Source organism: Chrysoperla carnea, chromosome 4 (assembly GCF_905475395.1).
Source record: "Chrysoperla carnea chromosome 4, inChrCarn1.1, whole genome shotgun sequence".
NCBI classification, from domain to species: Eukaryota; Metazoa; Arthropoda; class Insecta; order Neuroptera; family Chrysopidae; genus Chrysoperla; species Chrysoperla carnea.
The window spans coordinates 73,221,353-73,245,168 of NC_058340.1; the positions used below are offsets into that span (position 1 = coordinate 73,221,353).

General features: G+C 26.6%; 2 protein-coding genes and 1 non-coding gene across 3 annotated transcripts in view; 1 reads left to right on the forward strand and 2 right to left on the reverse strand.

Moving 5' to 3' along the window:
- The window catches only part of LOC123298992, a 586,059-nt gene that overhangs the window by 201,825 nt on the left and 360,418 nt on the right, over nt 1–23,816 (reverse strand). The window lies entirely within an intron of this gene.
- Nucleotides 67–150, reverse strand: Trnal-uaa. Its single transcript has one exon. It is a non-coding gene; the product is annotated as a tRNA-Leu (tRNA).
- Nucleotides 4,717–23,816, forward strand: part of LOC123298994 — a 29,972-nt gene continuing 10,872 nt past the window's right edge. The window contains exons 1-6 of the mRNA XM_044881098.1: nt 4,717–4,845; nt 4,999–5,076; nt 5,417–5,491; nt 5,956–6,168; nt 6,239–6,301; nt 6,568–6,642. Of these exons, the coding sequence (XP_044737033.1) occupies nt 4,755–4,845; nt 4,999–5,076; nt 5,417–5,491; nt 5,956–6,168; nt 6,239–6,301; nt 6,568–6,642 (595 nt within the window). The 5' untranslated portion in view covers nt 4,717–4,754. The remainder of the gene's footprint in view (nt 4,846–4,998; nt 5,077–5,416; nt 5,492–5,955; nt 6,169–6,238; nt 6,302–6,567; nt 6,643–23,816) is intronic.

Genomic DNA, 23,816 nt, shown 5'->3' on the forward strand with positions numbered 1-23,816 from the left:
ATTATATTTTTTGATTTACCTTTTTAAATACAAACACAATTTTATTTGAAAAAAAAAAAAAACGATTGTCAGGTGTGGGGTTCGAACCCACGCTCCCGTTTGGGAACCAGAGCTTAAATCTGGCGCCTTAGACCGCTCGGCCAACCTGACTTGATGAAGGCCGTTCAAATTAAATCATTCAATTTTCATTTTTGGATTATATTGTAATTTTTGTCTAACTTCTTTGATCGCCTTTTTTGAGCAGAGAAATACTTATTATACGAATAGGTAGGTCATGGCCGCTGCCCTCATCTAGACTATGGTCTACCATAGTCTTTTGATAGAATCCGGTTTTCCCCTTTTTCGGTTACCAAAGCTGGTCAAGCATATATATGGTTCACATTCATGTTTTGAAGGGTAATGGATAGCTTTTTTGGCCCATTTTGTTGCAAATATAATGAGTTAGACAGAGAAGACAGATATTTATTGTTTGTTGTTAGCCATGTTTGTGGATGACTTTTACTGCTTTGGTCGTTATTATGTTTTGTTAATAAATTTAATTACACTTTTGAAACACAAACATATTTTAACAAACACCACATTCATATTACTATCAGCATCATCATTTCTATCCTCAAAGAGTAGTTGGTCCCGCAACCATAACACTTATTCCCCCTCCCCACTCATTATAAACAACTGATGGATGAATTAAGGGCAACCACTATTTGAAAGTAAATCAGTTAAATAATACTAGTTATTTGATATATGGTTTTTAGTCGGAGCGGTATGGAATCAGTTTTCTATATCAGTTTTCCGAAATGACTAGGTTGAACTAAGCAAGTTTTAACTTAGTTGAGTCAGTTTACTCGATCACGTTTTATTTACATACAGGATTTCCCATTTTAACCAGTCAAAAATAATTCTGACATCAGATTGTACCTAGTTCTCCAGGTGAGACATAAAAAAACTGACTGAAATCATTCGAAAATAGCTTTCAAAGCAAATGCGACAAAAATAATATGCCATTAACTGGAAATTGCATTAAATGGAAAGACAATGCGAAAAATTGTTTAGCCAAAAGTTATAAAAGACATTAAAAGGCATTCGTTTGTGTTAATAGCTATAAGCCTAGGTGAATTTTCAAGCTAATAAGTAGCATCCACACATATATCTAGAATTTACGCTTCCGTAAGAAATCAAAGCTAGATAATTGTCTATTTGCGAATAATTTGTGCCCACGTGATATGTGCTTTTGCTTTTTATAACAGATCGACGTCGCACATCTCTCTAAAAACCAAAATAATTTCTATAAATATTATGATTATTCTTTCTTGCCTAGACTTTGTAAATCTCTTTAAAGACCACTTTCGAAATACTTTCTTGTTATCAATAAAAAATGATTATACGATCATGTTTTGAATTTTATTTAGACGATAAAATTTATTTTTATGGTCTTCGAATTATTTTTTATAACACGAATCTTTTAATGTTAAATTAATAGTAATTTTATTTTTTTGGATAAAAATTTATTCTTTTTTTACAAACTTTTCGTATACAAGACCAACATGGCATATTTCATTGATAACTTATCTTTGAAAACAAAATTCTGTAATACTTTTTAAACGCAAATAATTGGTTCGAAGCTCGAATGACTTTAATTTTAAACCAATTTCTCTCATGTATTATTTAAAAATTTTCCAATTGACACTAGACAAAAATTTTATCATCAAATTCTTTTTATCTTTGCTCTTGTTTTACGATATTAATGATTTTGGTGTTCTATTTATAATAACAATTCTTTATATTATTTCATTATAGTTTTCATAGTACTTAAAGTTTATACCGTAGAACCATAAATCCCCCTGTTTACGTGGCCAACACGGGTAGCAAATAGCACGTTAAAAATGATCGATATTAGGTACTCTTATACTGGTCTTGTGACGCCAGTATAAGAGTACCTCAGTTAAATTTTGAGTATTGTGAACGCGTATAAGAGTCGAACTTTCCTCAATGGGTAACAGATTTTTTCCATCATAAAAATTATATTATGTTATTTGAAAAATTTGTTCATGTACGTACTTCCGACATGCGTGTCATTGATTTACGAATTAGGACTATAATTAAATAAGTGTTTTTAAAGACACTTTCCAAAAAGAAAATCAATAATATCAATTCCTATAAATTTCTGCCCATTCCTTTCAATATTTGATAGAAAATAAACTTCCTTACATTAAATTACTTCAAAGAATCAAACTATACTTTATAGGAAACAGAACAACATACATATAGAATTAGATTGGAAAACTTTTTGTTTGTCATTTATATTGTGATAGGTTTGTACTACGTACAGTTAGTTGAAGTTAACTGAACTTATTGAAAAGTTATTCAATTATTTTGTTAACGAAGTATTAAGTAATTTGTGTTTAAGTTATATATGTAAAGAAAAAGCTTTTCCATTTCTGTTTGAAATAATGAAAACTATATGTACAGAATGTATCAGAGAATTAAGAGTCTTAAATATAAATGCAATATAAAGAGTTTATTATATATATATATATATTATATTAGCTCTAATAGGTTTCAAAATGTGGAGTCCTGATTCCGGAATTCAGCTCATAGGTGATAACTAGCGAAAAATTAGAGCTGAAAATAATGACCCAAAATAAGTGGGTTTCAAAAAAAATTCCAATAAGATCGGATCAAATTTGCCTGTGTTATCAAAAAAATGAATTGTTTAACTTTATGACGTCAGCATAATCCAAAAAATTTAATTTTTCTCTATCACATCCCAAATTTATCTATTTTGATAAAACAAGTATGTAATCCTGCTTAACTTGAGTCTTACTTTTCAAATTTGTGATCAAAATTAACCTAACTAGTGTCCGACCGAAGGTCGATTTTTGGCCGAAGCCGAAACCGATTAATCGGCTATCGCCACAACCTTCGGCCGAAGCCGAAGGTTTAAAAACATGATTTCAAAACTTTAATATTAAAGATGATCTCTAGAAGTTGATTTAGAGGTTATGATCTTGAGAAGTTGATCTAGAAGTCAATCTAAAGATGATTAAAAAAATTTCCTTGTAATTTATATTAAAATAATAACATTTAGAACAATTCGTTCAATTCCAACGTTTGCTAAAAACCTTCAGCCAAAGCTTCGGCTTCGGCCTGAATTCAGGCCGAAGCCGAAGGTTTGACCGGTTTTTTTGGCCGAAGGTGGTCGAAGCCGAAGCCGAAGCTTCGGTCGGACACTAAACCTAACTCTAATTGGTTTCAAGAATGTAGAGTCGTGGTTCCGAAATTAAGCACATTAATGATAGTTAGCGAAAAATAGTCATTGCAGCTGAAAATAGACCCAAAGTTAGTTGGTTTCAAAAAAAATTCCAATAAAATCGGATCAAATTTGATAAATTCGAGTCAGGACTTGTGGGGCATTTTTTCTGAGCAAAATAGTTGTTATACAACTAAAAATATACTATACTCATCTTATATACTAAGCACTTTGTATAAGTTCACAGTAAACAATAATATAGATATATATTTCTAATTAGAAAATGAAATTTTAGCATATAGATTAGATTATTAATGAACAACAATAAGCCAAAGTTTATTGTTGTGTATACAATAATTGTTTTATTTAGTTTTTATACCGAGTAAAGTGATCTTTGTTAGCTATGTAGGTATTTAAAATCATCATTCTAGAAATTTCTTTTACTAGAAAATTTATCACATAACAATTTTATTTTATTATTTTAAATAATAATTAATAATTTTAAATAACTAAAGATATTTCTTATGGAAAAATATTTAAATTATGTTTTCCGTAAGCGAATAATCTGATTCCATTTTACCTTAATGTATTAAATAGGTCTAAATATTTAACACTTAGAAATATTGATGCTACAATTAAAATTTTAATATAGGTCTTGTACCAACTAATTAGTCCATTTCCGTTTATCCGCCCATCCGCTCGTTAACACGATAACTCAAATAAGGAACAGAGATATCGAGCTGAAACTTTTATAGAGCACTCAGCGTATACGAGATAAATATTTTTGTTTTGGAAAGTGTGTATGCCTTTACATTGTAATTATTTATATCCCAAAGCCCATAAAATGTTTGAATTTGGATCATTTTGCCCATTTAGGATGCCAAGATCTACAAAATCTCGGAATATGTAGAAATTTGAAAACTTGGAACTTCTAAAAAAGATTTTAGGCTACAAAATTTTCTCCTATCGGTGTTTCGCTATTTTGAAATATCTTTTTGGAAATAAATGATGGAAAAAATAAATTTATAGACTGAAAAATATTATAATTGGTTCTTTTCTTTCAAGCAGAACGATCTAGTGGTAATGGAAAACCTCCAATTCAGCTTAGGAAACACAAAATATTCTAAATTTAGTGTGTAAGATTAATACTAAAATGGTCATTTTTTTAAATTTTTATTTTGCTTTTGCTTATCATTCACATCACCTACACCCAATTTTGGGCAGTAATAAAATTTCAAATATGGAAATTTTATATTTTTTAAGTAAATTGATTTTTTCTCAAATTGGATTATTAATTTTCCCGTTAAGCATGTTTTAAGAAGTGGGAGGACCAAGTAAAATTTTTTGGACAGTAATAAATTTCAAAAATCGATTTTCTATAATTTAGTAAAGTAAATCTAATTGGAGGATTGATTTTTCCTTTAAGGGCTTACATTACTAAAATTTGCTATAAAATGTGTAAATATTTGTTGAAAAGTACAGTTGTCTACAAACATACGACAAAATGAAGTTTTTACCTTTGATATCAGTGACATTGGTTCTTTTATGCTTCATTGTTGGATCATTTGGCAAACCTCGTGGGAACCTCATGAAAGGTAATAATATATTATTGTTTGTTAACTCAGTTAGTTTATACTAAGACTGGTAGGAGGAAGATGACAATCAAAAAACACTTGGGCAAAATGGATCTAGGATTCAAAAACCCTTTATTTATTTAATTAATAATAAAACATTCTTTTATTTTCTAGGGATTTCTTCTACTCGAGTTGAGCTGTTATCTGAACCAGATCATGATACGGTCGCTCATTTGAAGCTCCATTTAGAAGGTATTAACGGTTAAATAATTTATTCATTTATTCTCGAGAACAGTAAATAAAACAAACAATATTAAAACTCAATTACGAAAAATATGAAAACAGGCATAAAATATAGAGATCAGACTGCAGTTTTCATTTGAAAGTGTCTGGATTAAAAATATGTGTATTGTCGGGCGACGTAAAACCTAAGGAGAACTTATGAAAAGTGCGTCCGAAAAAAGCAAACAAATAAATTACTGCAGATTACAAAGAAATTTTCGAAATTTTTGAAAACCAAATAACAAGCGTCCAAAAGACAGATCAAAACTCTTGATTTATTTAATAAAATAAATTTTTTTTGATTGTGCAGAGCTTATGGATTCTGTCCATCGACATGGGGAATTAATGGATGCGGGATTAACCGATATGTTGGAAATATTACAAGGTATATAAAATATTTATTAGTTTAATTATTTATTCGCAAAAACAATTTTGCTATTAGAAGCCCTTGGAAGTGATATATCTCCGGAAAGCCTACTAGATCGTACCTGTGTTGTAGTACCACAAGTATGTTCCCAACATCTAAGATTGGCCTTTTTTATGATATCCAATTTGAGGAGCAACTTGTAGTTTGCAAAGGGAACTACCAGATATCTTTTGATGATTGTATCAGCATTGTGCCAATTCTAGCAACCTCGCCGGCTTCACAAATTCACGGAATGCCCATGTGTCCAGGTACCCATACCAACAAGTTTATTATAATAACGAAAATATTAAAAATATTTAAGAGAAACATTTAAAAAAATTGAAAATATTTTAATAAAATTGATTTCGTTAGCGAAAGAAACACTTCGTTCTCGAATCCGAAATCCTTAATTTATTAAATAAACTTTTTTTTTTATTGTTTAGTGCTTCACGATTCTGGTCATCAAGAACCAGAATTACCCGATGAACCAGAATTACGTAATCAAACGCAATTACCGGATGAACCGGAATTACCTAATCAAACAGAATTACCTGATGAATCGGAATTACCTAATCAAACGGAATTACCCGATAAACCGGAAATACCTGATGAACCGGTATTTCCTAAATATGCTCCTTTGAAGGGCCACCTATTAGGTAATAACTTTTTATTTAACTTTTCTGTCTTTATTTATTTATTAAAATAAAATTTGTTTTGTTTGTGCAGCGCTACAAGAATCTGTTAATCGACATGGGGAGGGACTACAAGATGTGAAGGAGAAATTATACGGTACTTATTAACTTTTCATTTTTTTTATTCTCTAGAACAGGCATTAATGAATTAAAACTTAAAATCCGACAACGAAAAAGATGTAAACGGTAAGAAAGTTGGTTTAACCAAAAAAATTTCATTATTAGAAAAATCAAATTTCAAATTATTTCAATAAAATTATTATGAAAGTGATGAAAATTATTTTAGTCATAGCTCGAGTTTATTTAAATTTGAAACTCAAAACTCCAGTTTAATTAAAGTAAAAAAATTTTTTATTTGCTCAGCGCTTCGCGATGAAATAGTTGCATTGGAATTCGATTGGAATAATCCGATCGTTGAATGGAGGAAGACATTAGAAGGTATTAACGTTTTATTTTATTATTCATTTAATCTCTTGATCATATTAAATTAAAACCCGACTACGAAAACGATGAAAATATGCATTTAATATATTTTTAATTCCCCATAAAAATTATCCAATATATGTTTTTTTGTATTCTAATTTCCCATTTCGTTTACGCATTATTACGTTTGAAAATTCAAAAAATCATTCTAGAAATAAAGATTTCGAGTTGATCAAATCAGTTTTCTGTTTTATAGCTGCACACATACAACCTGAAACAATTCATGCATTCAATTACAATTGAACACCCCTGATACAAAAAGGGTATTAATAAATTAGAATATTCGAATTAATAAATTCGATTTGAAAGCGATACAATTCGATTCATTAAAATTACAAATTTTTAAATTTTAGATGAACTAAAACTTAAAAAAAAGTTGGAGTTCTTAAAAATAAACCGAATTCAGGCTTCAATGTGAAAATAATTCGAAAAAATATTCAAACTTTTTTTAAAAATTTGACCTAAAATAAGACTTATATGCAATTTGTACATGTATATATGTTGTTACTGTTGCCTAGATATAGAGTAAACGAAACTAAAAAAATTAATACAATCCTTTTTACAAAATTTTGGCTACTTTTAAGACATAAAATAATATTTTTATGCAATTTGCACATGTTTATATGTTGTTATTGTTGCCTAGATATAGAGGAAGAGGAAATGTAAAGAAATGATACAATCCTTTGTACAAAATCTTGACTTTTTTTAAGACATAAAATAATATTTTTATGCAATTTGCACATGTTTATATGGTGTTTCTGTTGTCTAGATGAAGAGTCAAGAACCAAGCTATGAAAAATTTTCGATTAAATGACTTTGAAAGCGATTCAATAATGCAAACCTTTTATAAAGATCTACTTCCATTCAAAACGTAAAACAATTTTTTTATACAAAGAGAACATATCTATATGTTGTTAATGTTGGCTAGACGTAGAAGAAATTAAAATTCTCTGTCTGCGAGAGAAATATAATAATTTTTAGCTTTGTGAGGGGATAAACCGAGAAAATCTTCCCATTCACCTCTCTAGAACTCTATGCTATACAAAACATTCTAACTGTTGTGGGAGAAATAAATTTAAAAATAGTTCTAAAATTTTAACCGTATGAGCATTTTAGGTGGATTTGTTTCAGTTAATTAGTGTTTAAGAAAATAAAATATTTTACTACAGTTGTATCATGCTTTATGACAGCACGTTCATTTCTTTCATTTTAGTAATTTATAACAATGTTGCATTTTATTTAAAAACTTCCCTCATATGCTGGAATAAAAGAAACTCCGGGAATGAGTAACTAATTATTCTTAAGCTAATTTCGTACAGGACTTGGGTAAAATATTACGCTAAATTTTCTTTACAATTATTTTATTAATACTGTTTTTATACATTCATAATAAATTTACATACTTAACACAATAAATTACATAAATTTTATAAATCAATTTTCAAAAATAATATAAATTTAAAATTAAGTTTTATTGAATAGACCGCTTAATACTAATTTTAATAATTAAAAGTAATAATTTATTTGGACTTGTTTTTGCTAAAATAATTAAAAACACATAATATTTTAAAAAAATCTGTTATTCAAATGAATATAAACCGCCTCTTTTCACAAAATGAATTAATAGGCCAACTTGGACTATTTCTTAATCGTAGGACTAAAATCGAAGTAACTGAAAGAAAATGGATATTACTAACAAACAAAAAAAAACAAAAATTTATAACACTAATACAATTTATTATTTATTTATTTATTTTAAAACAATTTAATAGAATGTATGGTGAGAATGTATAAGCATAAATCAGTAGATTCGGACACCTAATAAAAATTGATGTTAAATTTATTGTAATTAGTATTTTATTTCTATTATTGTACAATCTTAATTTCGTTTATATTATTATTAATTGTCAATGATTTTATGCAAAATTGTTAAAATCAGTTTAAGATCCCGGACCTGACGACAGCAATGCGCTGATTTGTATCACTCGTAGCCAAATTGTACATTTTAAGAGGTCCTGAAGCTATGACATTAACACTCCTCGTTTATTATGTATGCCATAAAGGCTGATTATAAACGACAATGTACGTTTGTCGGAGTTCATGACAGGTACCAGTATGCAAGAGAGCATTTTACATCGAACTGTTAACCATTTACATCAAAATCAAAATTAGTAAATATATATAAACATTAAAGATTCGTCAATTAATATGAAATAAAATTATAAATATTACTGAAACATTTAAAAATCATTGCACCATTGCGAATATTTTCAATAATTTGACAAATTTTGGATCAGACAGCCAACAGACGGGTAGAGATAGCTATCACAAAGTTTTGATTATGACTACAAAATGACTATAAAAAAAAATTGCTATAATTAAAAAACTAATACAAGTTGTGATAATTAAAAATTATTTAAAACTGTAGTTTCGTCGAACACATACGAAAATTTACAATGACAACAATGATTTTTTAATATAAATTCTTTTTATTTCTATCATTGTACAATCTTGTGTCGTTTGTATTATTATTAATAATTAGTTATTTTATGGAAAATGTCAATGTCCAAACCCAAATGCAAGAACTTGCTACAGATCAAAGGAGCATTTTACGGTTTAGTATTAACAATTTACATAATCGAAATTAATAAATATATACAAACATTAAAGATTCGTCAATTAATATGAAATAAAATTATAAATATTACTGAAACATTTAAAAATCATTGCACCATTGCGAATATTTTCAATAATTTGACAAATTTTGGATCAGACAGCCAACAGACGGGTAGAGATAGCTATCACAAAGTTTTGATTATGACTACAAAATGGCTATAAAAAAAATTGCTATAATTAAAAAACTAATACAAGTTGTGATAATTAAAAATTATTTAAAACTGTAGTTTCGTCGAACACATACGAAAATTTACAATGACAACAATGATTTTTTAATATAAATTCTTTTTATTTCTATCATTGTACAATCTTAATGTCGTTTGTATTATTATTAATAATTAGTTATTTTATGGAAAATGTCAATGTCCAAACCCAAATGCAAGAACTTGCTACAGATCAAAGGAGCATTTTACGGTTTAGTATTAACAATTTACATAATCGAAATTAATAAATATATACAAACATTAAAGATTCGTCAATTAATATGAAATAAAATTATAAATATTACTGAAACATTTAAAAATCATTGCACCATTGCGAATATTTTCAATAATTTCCCTGATACAAAAAGGGTATTAATAAATTAGAATATTCGAATTAATAAATTCGATTTGAAAGCGATACAATTCGATTCATTAAAATTACAAATTTTTAAATTTTAGATGAACTAAAACTTAAAAAAAAGTTGGAGTTCTTAAAAATAAACCGAATTCAGGCTTCAATGTGAAAATAATTCGAAAAAATATTCAAACTTTTTTTAAAAATTTGACCTAAAATAAGACTTATATGCAATTTGTACATGTATATATGTTGTTACTGTTGCCTAGATATAGAGTAAACGAAACTAAAAAAATTAATACAATCCTTTTTACAAAATTTTGGCTACTTTTAAGACATAAAATAATATTTTTATGCAATTTGCACATGTTTATATGTTGTTATTGTTGCCTAGATATAGAGGAAGAGGAAATGTAAAGAAATGATACAATCCTTTGTACAAAATCTTGACTTTTTTTAAGACATAAAATAATATTTTTATGCAATTTGCACATGTTTATATGGTGTTTCTGTTGTCTAGATGAAGAGTCAAGAACCAAGCTATGAAAAATTTTCGATTAAATGACTTTGAAAGCGATTCAATAATGCAAACCTTTTATAAAGATCTACTTCCATTCAAAACGTAAAACAAATTTTTTATACAAAGAGAACATATCTATATGTTGTTAATGTTGGCTAGACGTAGAAGAAATTAAAATACTCTGTCTGCGAGAGAAATATAATAATTTTTAGCTTTGTGAGGGGATAAACCAAGAAAATCTTCCCATTCACCTCTCTATAACTCTATGCTATACAAAACATTCTAACTGTTGTGGGAGAAATAAATTTAAAAATAGTTCTAAAATTTTAACCGTATGAGCATTTTAGGTGGATTTGTTTCAGTTAATTAATTAGTATTTAAGAAAATAAAATATTTTACTACAGTTGTATCATGCTTTATGACAGCACGTTCATTTCTTTCATTTTAGTAATTTATAACAATGTTGCATTTTATTTAAAAACTTCCCTCATATGCTGGAATAAAAGAAACTCCGGGAGTGAGTAACTAATTATTCTTAAGCTAATTTCGTACAGGACTTGGGTAAAATATTACGCTAAATTTTCTTTACAATTATTTTATTAATACTGTTTTTATACATTAATAATAAATTTACATACTTAACACAATAAATTACATAAATTTTATAAATCAATTTTCAAAAATAATATAAATTTAAAATTAAGTTTTATTGAATAGACCGCTTAATACTAATTTTAATAATTAAAAGTAATAATTTATTTGGACTTGTTTTTGCTAAAATAATTAAAAACACATAATATTTTTAAAAAATCTGTTATTCAAATGAATATAAACCGCCTCTTTTCACAAAATGAATTAATAGGCCAACTTGGACTATTTCTTAATCTTAGGACTAAAATCGAAGTAACTGAAAGAAAATGGATATTACTAACAAACAAAAAAAAACAAAAATTTACAACACTAATACAATTTATTATTTATTTATTTATTTTAAAACAATTTAATAGAATGTATGGTGAGAATGTATAAGCATAAATCAGTAGATTCGGACACCTAATAAAAATTGATGTTAAATTTATTGTAATTAGTATTTTATTTCTATTATTGTACAATCTTAATTTCGTTTATATTATTATTAATTGTCAATGATTTTATGCAAAATTGTTAAAATCAGTTTAAGATCCCGGACCTGACGACAGCAATGCGCTGATTTGTATCACTCGTAGCCAAATTGTACATTTTAAGAGGTCCTGAAGCTATGACATTAACACTCCTCGTTTATTATGTATGCCATAAAGGCTGATTATAAACGACAATGTACGTTTGTCGGAGTTCATGACAGGTACCAGTATGCAAGAGAGCATTTTACATCGAACTGTTAACCATTTACATCAAAATCAAAATTAGTAAATATATATAAACATTAAAGATTCATCAATAAAAACGAAAGAAAATCATAAATACTACAAAAGTAACAAAATCATTGCACCGCTATGTATTTTCAGTTGTTTTTAACAAATTTTTAATGAAACAGACCGTAAACGGGTTGACAAAGTTATAATAAATTTTTGGTTAGTCCTGCAAATTTAATTGCAATGGTACATTTGTAAATAAACTTTTTATTTCTATCATTGTACAATCTTAATGTCGTTTGTATTATTATTAATAATTAGTTATTTTATGGAAAATGTCAATGTCCAAACCCAAATGCAAGAACTTGCGACAGATCAAAGGAGCATTTTACGGTTTAGTATTAACAATTTACATAATCGAAATTAATAAACATATACAAACATTAAAGATTCATCAATTAATATGAAATAAAATTATAAATATTACTGAAACATTTAAAAATCATTGCACCATTGCGCATATTTTCAATAATTTGACAAATTTTGAATCAGACAGCCAACAGACGGGTAGAGATAGCTATCACAAAGTTTTGATTATGACTACAAAATGACTATAAAAAAAAATTGCTATAATTTAAAAAACTAATAAAAGTTGTGATAATTAAAAATTATTTAAAACTGTAGTTTCGTCGAACACATACGAAAATTTACCATGACATATTTTTTTATATAGATACTTCTCTTTCTATCATTGTACAATCTTAATGTCGTTTGTATTATTATTAACAATTAGTTACTTTATGGAAAAAATGTCTTTTTATTTCTTAATCATAGGATTTAAATCGAAGTAACTCTAAGAAAATGGATATTATAAAAAAAAAAAAAAAAAAACAAAAAAAAAAAACAAAAAAAAAACAAATATTTACAACACTAATACAATTTTTGCTATTTGAAAACAATTTAATAGAATGTATAAGCATAAATCAGTAGATTCGGACACCTAATAAAAATTGATGTTAAATTTATTGTAATTAGTATTTTATTTCTATTATTGTACAATCTTAATTTCGTTTATATTATTATTAATTGTCAATGATTTTATGCAAAATTGTTAAAATCAGTTTAAGATCCCGGACCTGACGACAGCAATGCGCTGATTTGTATCACTCGTAGCCAAATTGTACATTTTAAGAGGTCCTGAAGCTATGACATTAACACTCCTCGTTTATTATGTATGCCATAAAGGCTGATTATAAACGACAATGTACGTTTGTCGGAGTTCATGACAGGTACCAGTATGCAAGAGAGCATTTTACATCGAACTGTTAACCATTTACATCAAAATCAAAATTAGTAAATATATATAAACATTAAAGATTCGTCAATTAATATGAAATAAAATTATAAATATTACTGAAACATTTAAAAATCATTGCACCATTGCGAATATTTTCAATAATTTGACAAATTTTGGATAAGACAGCCAACAGACGGGTAGAGATAGCTATCACAAAGTTTTGATTATGACTACAAAATGACTATAAAAAAAAAATTGCTATAATTAAAAAACTAATACAAGTTGTGATAATTAAAAATTATTTAAAACTGTAGTTTCGCCGAACACATACGAAAATTTACAATGACAACAATGATTTTTTAATATAAATTCTTTTTATTTCTATCATTGTACAATCTTAATGTCGTTTGTATTATTATTAATAATTAGTTATTTTATGGAAAATGTCAATGTCCAAACCCAAATGCAAGAACTTGCTACAGATCAAAGGAGCATTTTACGGTTTAGTATTAACAATTTACATAATCGAAATTAATAAATATATACAAACATTAAAGATTCATCAATTAATATGAAATAAAATTATAAATATTACTGAAACATTTAAAAATCATTGCACCATTGCGAATATTTTCAATAATTTGACAAATTTTGGATAAGACAGCCAACAGACGGGTAGAGATAGCTATCACAAAGTTTTGATTATGACTACAAAATGACTATAAAAAAAAATTGCTATAATTAAAAAACTAATACAAGTTGTGATAATTAAAAATTATTTAAAACTGTAGTTTCGTCGAACACATACGAAAATTTACAATGACAACAATGATTTTTTAATATAAATTCTTTTTATTTCTATCATTGTACAATCTTAATGTCGTTTGTATTATTATTAATAATTAGTTATTTTATGGAAAATGTCAATGTCCAAACCCAAATGCAAGAACTTGCTACAGATCAAAGGAGCATTTTACGGTTTAGTATTAACAATTTACATAATCGAAATTAATAAATATATACAAACATTAAAGATTCATCAATTAATATGAAATAAAATTATAAATATTACTGAAACATTTAAAAATCATTGCACCATTGCGAATATTTTCAATAATTTGACAAATTTTGGATCAGACAGCCAACAGACGGGTAGAGATAGCTATCACAAAGTTTTGATTATGACTACAAAATGACTATAAAAAAAAATTGCTATAATTAAAAAACTAATACAAGTTGTGATAATTAAAAATTATTTAAAACTGTAGTTTCGTCGAACACATACGAAAATTTACAATGACAACAATGATTTTTTAATATAAATTCTTTTTATTTCTATCATTGTACAATCTTAATGTCGTTTGTATTATTATTAATAATTAGTTATTTTATGGAAAATGTCAATGTCCAAACCCAAATGCAAGAACTTGCTACAGATCAAAGGAGCATTTTACGGTTTAGTATTAACAATTTACATAATCGAAATTAATAAATATATACAAACATTAAAGATTCATCAATTAATATGAAATAAAATTATAAATATTACTGAAACATTTAAAAATCATTGCACCATTGCGAATATTTTCAATAATTTGACAAATTTTGGATCAGACAGCCAACAGACGGGTAGAGATAGCTATCACAAAGTTTTGATTATGACTACAAAATGACTATAAAAAAAAATTGCTATAATTAAAAAACTAATACAAGTTGTGATAATTAAAAATTATTTAAAACTGTTGTTTCGTCGAACACATACGAAAATTTACAATGACAACAATGATTTTTTAATATAAATTCTTTTTATTTCTATCATTGTACAATCTTAATGTCGTTTGTATTATTATTAATAATTAGTTATTTTATGGAAAATGTCAAGGTCCAAACCCAAATGCAAGAACTTGCTACAGATCAAAGGAGCATTTTACGGTTTAGTATTAACAATTTACATAATCGAAATTAATAAATATATACAAACATTAAAGATTCATCAATTAATATGAAATAAAATTATAAATATTACTGAAACATTTAAAAATCATTGCACCATTGCGAATATTTTCAATAATTTGACAAATTTTGGATCAGACAGCCAACAGACGGGTAGAGATAGCTATCACAAAGTTTTGATTATGACTACAAAATGACTATATAAAAAAATTGCTATAATTAAAAAACTAATACAAGTTGTGATAATTAAAAATTATTTAAAACTGTAGTTTCGTCGAACACATACGAAAATTTACAATGACAACAATGATTTTTTAATATAAATTCTTTTTATTTCTATCATTGTACAATCTTAATGTCGTTTGTATTATTATTAATAATTAGTTATTTTATGGAAAATGTCAATGTCCAAACCCAAATGCAAGAACTTGCTACAGATCAAAGGAGCATTTTACGGTTTAGTATTAACAATTTACATAATCGAAATTAATAAATATATACAAACATTAAAGATTCATCAATTAATATGAAATAAAATTATAAATATTACTGAAACATTTAAAAATCATTGCACCATTGCGAATATTTTCAATAATTTGACAAATTTTGGATCAGACAGCCAACAGACGGGTAGAGATAGCTATCACAAAGTTTTGATTATGACTACAAAATGACTATAAAAAAAAATTGCTATAATTAAAAAACTAATACAAGTTGTGATAATTAAAAATTATTTAAAACTGTAGTTTCGTCGAACACATACGAAAATTTACAATGACAACAATGATTTTTTAATATAAATTCTTTTTATTTCTATCATTGTACAATCTTAATGTCGTTTGTATTATTATTAATAATTAGTTATTTTATGGAAAATGTCAATGTCCAAACCCAAATGCAAGAACTTGCTACAGATCAAAGGAGCATTTTACGGTTTAGTATTAACAATTTACATAATCGAAATTAATAAATATATACAAACATTAAAGATTCATCAATTAATATGAAATAAAATTATAAATATTACTGAAACATTTAAAAATCATTGCACCATTGCGAATATTTTCAATAATTTGACAAATTTTGGATCAGACAGCCAACAGACGGGTAGAGATAGCTATCACAAAGTTTTGATTATGACTACAAAATGACTATAAAAAAAAATTGCTATAATTAAAAAACTAATACAAGTTGTGATAATTAAAAATTATTTAAAACTGTAGTTTCGTCGAACACATACGAAAATTTACAATGACAACAATGATTTTTTAATATAAATTCTTTTTATTTCTATCATTGTACAATCTTAATGTCGTTTGTATTATTATTAATAATTAGTTATTTTATGGAAAATGTCAATGTCCAAACCCAAATGCAAGAACTTGCTACAGATCAAAGGAGCATTTTACGGTTTAGTATTAACAATTTACATAATCGAAATTAATAAATATATACAAACATTAAAGATTCATCAATTAATATGAAATAAAATTATAAATATTACTGAAACATTTAAAAATCATTGCACCATTGCGAATATTTTCAATAATTTGACAAATTTTGGATAAGACAGCCAACAGACGGGTAGAGATAGCTATCACAAAGTTTTGATTATGACTACAAAATGACTATAAAAAAAATTGCTATAATTAAAAAACTAATACAAGTTGTGATAATTAAAAATTATTTAAAACTGTAGTTTCGTCGAACACATACGAAAATTTACAATGACAACAATGATTTTTTAATATAAATTCTTTTTATTTCTATCATTGTACAATCTTAATGTCGTTTGTATTATTATTAATAATTAGTTATTTTATGGAAAATGTCAATGTCCAAACCCAAATGCAAGAACTTGCTACAGATCAAAGGAGCATTTTACGGTTTAGTATTAACAATTTACATAATCGAAATTAATAAATATATACAAACATTAAAGATTCATCAATTAATATGAAATAAAATTATAAATATTACTGAAACATTTAAAAATCATTGCACCATTGCGAATATTTTCAATAATTTGACAAATTTTGGATAAGACAGCCAACAGACGGGTAGAGATAGCTATCACAAAGTTTTGATTATGACTACAAAATGACTATAAAAAAAATTGCTATAATTAAAAAACTAATACAAGTTGTGATAATTAAAAATTATTTAAAACTGTAGTTTCGTCGAACACATACGAAAATTTACAATGACAACAATGATTTTTTAATATAAATTCTTTTTATTTCTATCATTGTACAATCTTAATGTCGTTTGTATTATTATTAATAATTAGTTATTTTATGGAAAATGTCAATGTCCAAACCCAAATGCAAGAACTTGCTACAGATCAAAGGAGCATTTTACGGTTTAGTATTAACAATTTACATAATCGAAATTAATAAATATATACAAACATTAAAGATTCATCAATTAATATGAAATAAAATTATAAATATTACTGAAACATTTAAAAATCATTGCACCATTGCGCATATTTTCAATAATTTGACAAATTTTGGATGAGACGGACCACAGGCGGGTAGAGATATATATCACAAATTTTTGATTACTCCTATAATAAATAAAATAAAATGGATATTATTTAAAATTATAATAAATTACGCCGATCTTTTAACCATTTACATAATCGAAATTACTATAGACATTTATCAATAAGTATGATCCAAATCATAAATATTAGTGAAAAATTAAAGAGTCATTGCACCAATATGTATTTTCAGCTGTTGAACTAATTTTGGACGACTCAAGACGACATATACACATATACGAAAAATTATAACAAATTGTGGATTCTATCATTAATATTTCTATTTCTAAGTTTAAACTCAATTTAATTTAAAATTAATTTCAAAATTGTTTACCAAATTTTTTTTATATTCTAATATATATTCAATATTAGTTAAGATAGATCTTTTATTGTCAGTATCAAGTTTATTTACTATATGCTATATGGGAATAACCCACTGGGAATAACCTGATCGCAATTATAGTATGTATACTATAAATACCTAGTTGAAATTATAGGAAACTACGTAATTATAAATCTTAAATTAAGTACACTCTGTCAGTTAAGCCTGTTTATGGTTTCACAAACTGTCTAAACATTGATTACATTAACGTTTTGATCACTGGATGGCGAAATTTCTTCACGTTCTGTGGACACTTTGATACTACGGTGAATGGCGTGATTACGCACAATACATACCACGGAGATTCACAATTTTTTATAGCACTTTTGATTGAAACCGTTGAAGAATTTCGATGTTACTGTTGCTAGCACTTCCCCATAGTTGGATACCATAGGCCTAGCGGGTTGTGTGGAATTTTAATTCATTTGTTTTCTCTTGGATCAGATATGATTGCAAAAAAAAAATTAAAATGATACTTTTAAAATAGCATCTGTACTCTTTCCATTTTCACGGCCAATTTTATCTGGAAAAAAATTATCATTTAGTAATTAATTATTAAATAATTTGTAAGATATATTCATTGAAAATTTTCCAAAATTTAAGCAGAGTTATTTTCGACAAAAAATAGAAACTGACATTATTTTTAACATTAAATATGTTTCCTGCCACTGATCGCATACGGGCATCTCGAAGTTTCAAAGTTTATCTATGTGACCAATATGAACTATCAAAATATAAGAGGAATAACTGAAACTACGTACAGTAATTATTTATATCTCATTTTCAGGAGAAATAAACAAGCTTTCGGGTGTTCTAAATGAATTTGTTTTAAAATTATTTTTTTAATTTGGGTACGCTGCTAAACTTTAAGGTAAATGTACATTATTACGGACTAGTACGTTATTCCGGGAGTTTTTTATTTTAATCAAAAAATAAGAAACACTAAATAAATTTTTAAATTTAAAAAATAACAGAGCCTCTAGCACTAAAATATGAACAAACAAAAAATCGACTTTTGAACAAATCAAATCACACTTAAATACTTATATCAATCGAAAAAGTGATCGATCGGTTAACATCTGGTTTTATAAAAAATATGTTGTAAACGTAAACGTAAGATGACAGTGTTAGATTGTTAGCTTTTTTTAGTTTACTGGTAAGTTTATCATTTTTGAATATGTAAAAATATTGATTAGAATGAATAAATAAATCGTTTTAAAGCTTTTTCAAATTATTTTAGTTAATTATTTTCTTTAAATTATGATTCCCGGAATTATTTACTTAACTCAGTGATAGTGAACTATATTACGGGAGTCTACCGTAATTAGGGAAAATAAGAAGTAATTATTTTTAACTCTCATTTTAAATTGGTGTTTTAATTATTAAAATATTTTATACCGATTGAAGCAGTAGATGCCGTAGATTTTTGTGAGGTAATTACGGTATGTATTTTTTTTTTTAATTTGGCTAATTTATGCTTAAATACTTGCTTTTTATGATAAGTATATAATGTGTTTTTAACTCCCGGAATAATGAGCAGAGTTTTTACTTATGTATACAATTCCGGGAATATCACATTGTAACGGAGAAAATTGAAACTTGAATTTATTTGTTATTTTAATTAATTTTTGATGATTATTATTGTTAAAATAACGTTTACTATTATAAAAGGAATTTAAAAAAATAACAATTCTATTAACTTCATTAATTTAATAACGATAATATTTATAATACCAATGATTTATTGTCATTAGTATTCCGAAATTTGTTATGATTTTTTTAAAAATTAATTAAAAATTAAAAATTTTTATTTTTCAATCAAATTTTTTATGATAATACTCAATTATCTTAATTACATTAAACAAAAAAAATTTTTAATTTACCTATGTTAAGTGTGTGTATCCTAGAATTATGTACTTTCATTCCCGGAATCAGGTTCAAAGCCAAATTTTATAATGGAATTAGAGACAAACTCGAAGTCCAGAAAATTAACTAATACTATTAATACTATAAATTAAAGACTTTGGCGTGAAAAAATGATCAAAACTAATTCTCAATAAATCATTTTGTACGACAAATCAATTTTTATAGTGGAAATATTATTATATTTACTTCAATAATCAGCTTCAAAGTGCATTATGCCTAAATATCCCGTAATATGGTACATTTACCTTATATGAAGTTAGAGATAACATTTCTCACTTTTTTAACTCTCCGTGTAAAGGGGAAGGAGTAAGAATTTTTAAGCCTATGTGACACATTTAGGTAAAATTTTTTTTACTTAAAAATTTGGTTGTATAATTACGGGGTGTCTTTTTTAAGTTGGCATATGCTTGAAACTCGATAAATAAATTTAATCGAAGAAAATGCTTCAAACGAAAAATATTAGTTTTAAAGGCACAAATGTTATACCGACATGGATCGAAGTTTTAAAGTTCAATTAAAAGCTTACTTTGATTCATAACTAACTAATATTATATAAACGCTTTATTAAAATATATCCCCTTTAGGACCCATAATAAAAACGCTTTAAATTTAAGTTGTTCGTTATAAATACGCAAACGTTTTTGTTTGAAATTCTTTTTTGTAAAGTGAGTAGTTTAGAAAAAAATATAGCTTTTTGTGCATTTGTTCATTCAATTTGAACAAAAGTGGTCTTCAAAGAAAAACAAACCACTTTGATCTGATTTATTCGAAAATTTTTGGCGAAGAGCGCCTAGATATGGCAGAAACAAATATACGAAATAACAATTTTGATACGAAAAAAAAAAAAAAATTAATGCATTTTTGTCGATAAAATTTATTTTTTACGTTTCAAGCATATATCAACTTAAAAAAACACTCTGTATATAGTACGGTTTACCAAAACAAAGTGTCGTTTTCGTGAAGCCTGTTTACAATTATTCAGATCAATACATAGGGAACTAAGAGATGTAAAAAATCGGAAATTTTTCGTAATGCCCTATTTTTTTTTTTACATTAAATAGGCTAGTGTAGTTAGGTTTTTAGACAAATAAATTACTAACAGGCAGCGACTTGGTGGAAATGCTAGTTTGGGGTGTAAGTAACATAGTAAAAAACAATTAAACTCGAGAACCTTGGAAATTGTGAAATGAGGGTTAATTTCAGGGGTTGAAATAGTTCTTTTACGATTTAAGGGAAAAAATGACTTCCTATGGAAAAATGTTCAGCAAGAAACTTCGAGATAATAAAAAATTGAAAAATTTTTGAACTGAACTTTTTTCAACATAACCTCAAATTTTATGAGAAAATCGCGAAAAATTGTTTTTTTTCGATTTTATTTTTTCTCGCGCAAAAAACATTCAATTTTTATGAAACATGGAGAGTGTTTCATTTGTATTACAGAATAAGCATGAATTTTTATGAAACTGAAAAATAATTTTTATAATTTTTATTAGATATTTTAAAATCCAGTAAAACCGAAAAAACTATTTTTCGTCCGTAAACACGATAACTCATGAACAAAAAGAAATGTCTAGCTGAAATTTTTATAGTGTGTTCAGGACGTAAAAAATTAGTGTGAATTCGTAAATAAGTCAATTATGTCTTGGATTCGTAGGACCCATTTTATAAAACCGTCAGAGATAGAACAAAACTTAAAAAAAAGAGTGTTCCCTATCAAAAACTACTTTTGTTTGAAACATTTTTTCGTAAACATCACTGTTCACCTGTGAGGGCGAAAATTATGTTAGAAACGTGATATAATATACATACATTACTGATATTGTATCAAGTATACATGTATTTTATATATAAAAAAAGAGATAAAAAGTAATTACAATGTCATGTAATGGTAGGGGTGACAAAAGTTTCCTCAAAATTTGAGCAAAGCTGAGACCACATTTTATCGATAGTTCTAACCCAATGAGTAAGCTATTGATTTTCCCGTATACGTTGCAAGGTCCGGTTGCATGGCTTGAAACGTCGTAAAAATTTAAAAAATTTTTATATATACAATTTGACCAAAGACGAAAGAAACTTACTTATAACGATTAATTAAGTCCAAAAAATGAGAAAATGTAAGTCTTCGAAAAATATTGTAAAATGCATCTTCCCAGTTGTTAGGTATTGTAAAAATAATTTTAAAATGTACAAATTGACCAAGGTTGAGCTTTTGAATGTCCATAATAAGTAAACAGAAAATAATTAAAGATAGTCTTTCTAACCTAATTTTCGACCTCACGAGTGATGTTTAGGAAAAAATGTTTCAAACAAAAGTTGCTTATTTTTTTATAGGAAACACTATTTATATTTCAACTTTTGTTTTGTCTCTAACGCTTTACAAGATGGGTGCTACGAATCCAAAACCCAATTGAACTATGCTGATTATTTACGTATTAACACTCTTTCCTGAACACGCTATAAATATCTCTTTTCGTTTTTGAGCTATGGGACGAAAAATCCTAATTTTCGGTTTTTCTAGATTTTAAGCGGTTTAGTAAACAATATACTTAAATAGACCAATTTAAAATAGACATTTGTAACGGTTCAAGTAAGCCCTTCGTATTATGTTACTTACACCGCCAACTAATATTTTCACCAAGTCGCTCAGTGTTATTAATTTATATAATTTGGACGGAAAAAATCTTAATTACACTAGTGTAAAAGGGCCTTAAAGAATTATAATAAAAAATGGCGACCAAAGTTGATGCAAACCGGTTTATTTAGTTTGAAAAAATAGGCTTTGTAAAAAAAAATTTCGTACAAAATTTTTTTAACTATTTATTTCGGATCGATCTAGTCCAGGCCGATGTCAAAAAATTGTTAAATAAATTATTTATATAAACAAAAATAAATAAATAATAAATAAAAAAAAGTGAACTTTAAACTGGACAAATCATCACTCTGAGACACCGATGCATTTTTTAGAATACAAAATTGAAATTATTTCGTATCCGACTTCAGCAATAACTATGCGAGGTCGCCGTAACTTGTTTAAAGAAAGAGGGCGTTGTGTCGCAGCCTAATATATTATATACACTAGTCGAACGTATTGTTTTATATTTGAAAAGTCCCAACTATAGCATGGCCTTTAAAACAATTTTATAAAAGAAGAAAACGGACTTTTTGAAAAAAAAGAACGGACATTTCACATACGTTACTGCAACTAAGTAAGAAAATTTTAAGCGAAGAAACATTTATGAAAACGCACGAGGATGTGATTTAATTGGATTTTAAAAAACTTTTATTTTAATTCGATTTTCCAAAAATTTTGAATAATTTTCAAATTTTCAAAAGCACGCAAAGCAAGCTCTTCTTTGGCTTATTTAGAGCTAAATTTTCACCAAGTTTCGTATAATTTTTTTTTTTCAAAGAGGTGCGCGCGTTTCTAAAAATCCTATTTTTAACGATATTTTTTAAATTAATTTATTTAACAATTACTTGTACGGAACTTTTTTTGAAACAAATCCTTTTTTTTTTTAACTAAGTAACCCGGTTTTACCAATTTCGGCTGCATTTCTACAAGAGCCCCTAATGCCAGTTTACAGAAAAATAGAGCATTGAATTCTCCAGAAAAATTTCCATTTTTATATGTCTCTGTTTCCTGTATATTGGTTACGGAAAATTAATATTTCGCTCAAAACAGAATGACTAGACTATATTGTTACATTAAAAAATTTAGTATTAAAGCGACTGATTTTCATTGTATTCTAGGTATAAAAATAAAATTCTCAATCAACTATTTAATAAACGATTTTACAATTTTCATGGTATTATCGGTCCCATTCAAGTAAAAGCAAGTTCAAATCAACCGCTCAGTTAAGCTGCTTGCAGTTAATTTTGAATAAACGGATAATTAAAAATAAAAAGGAATATATAAAGAA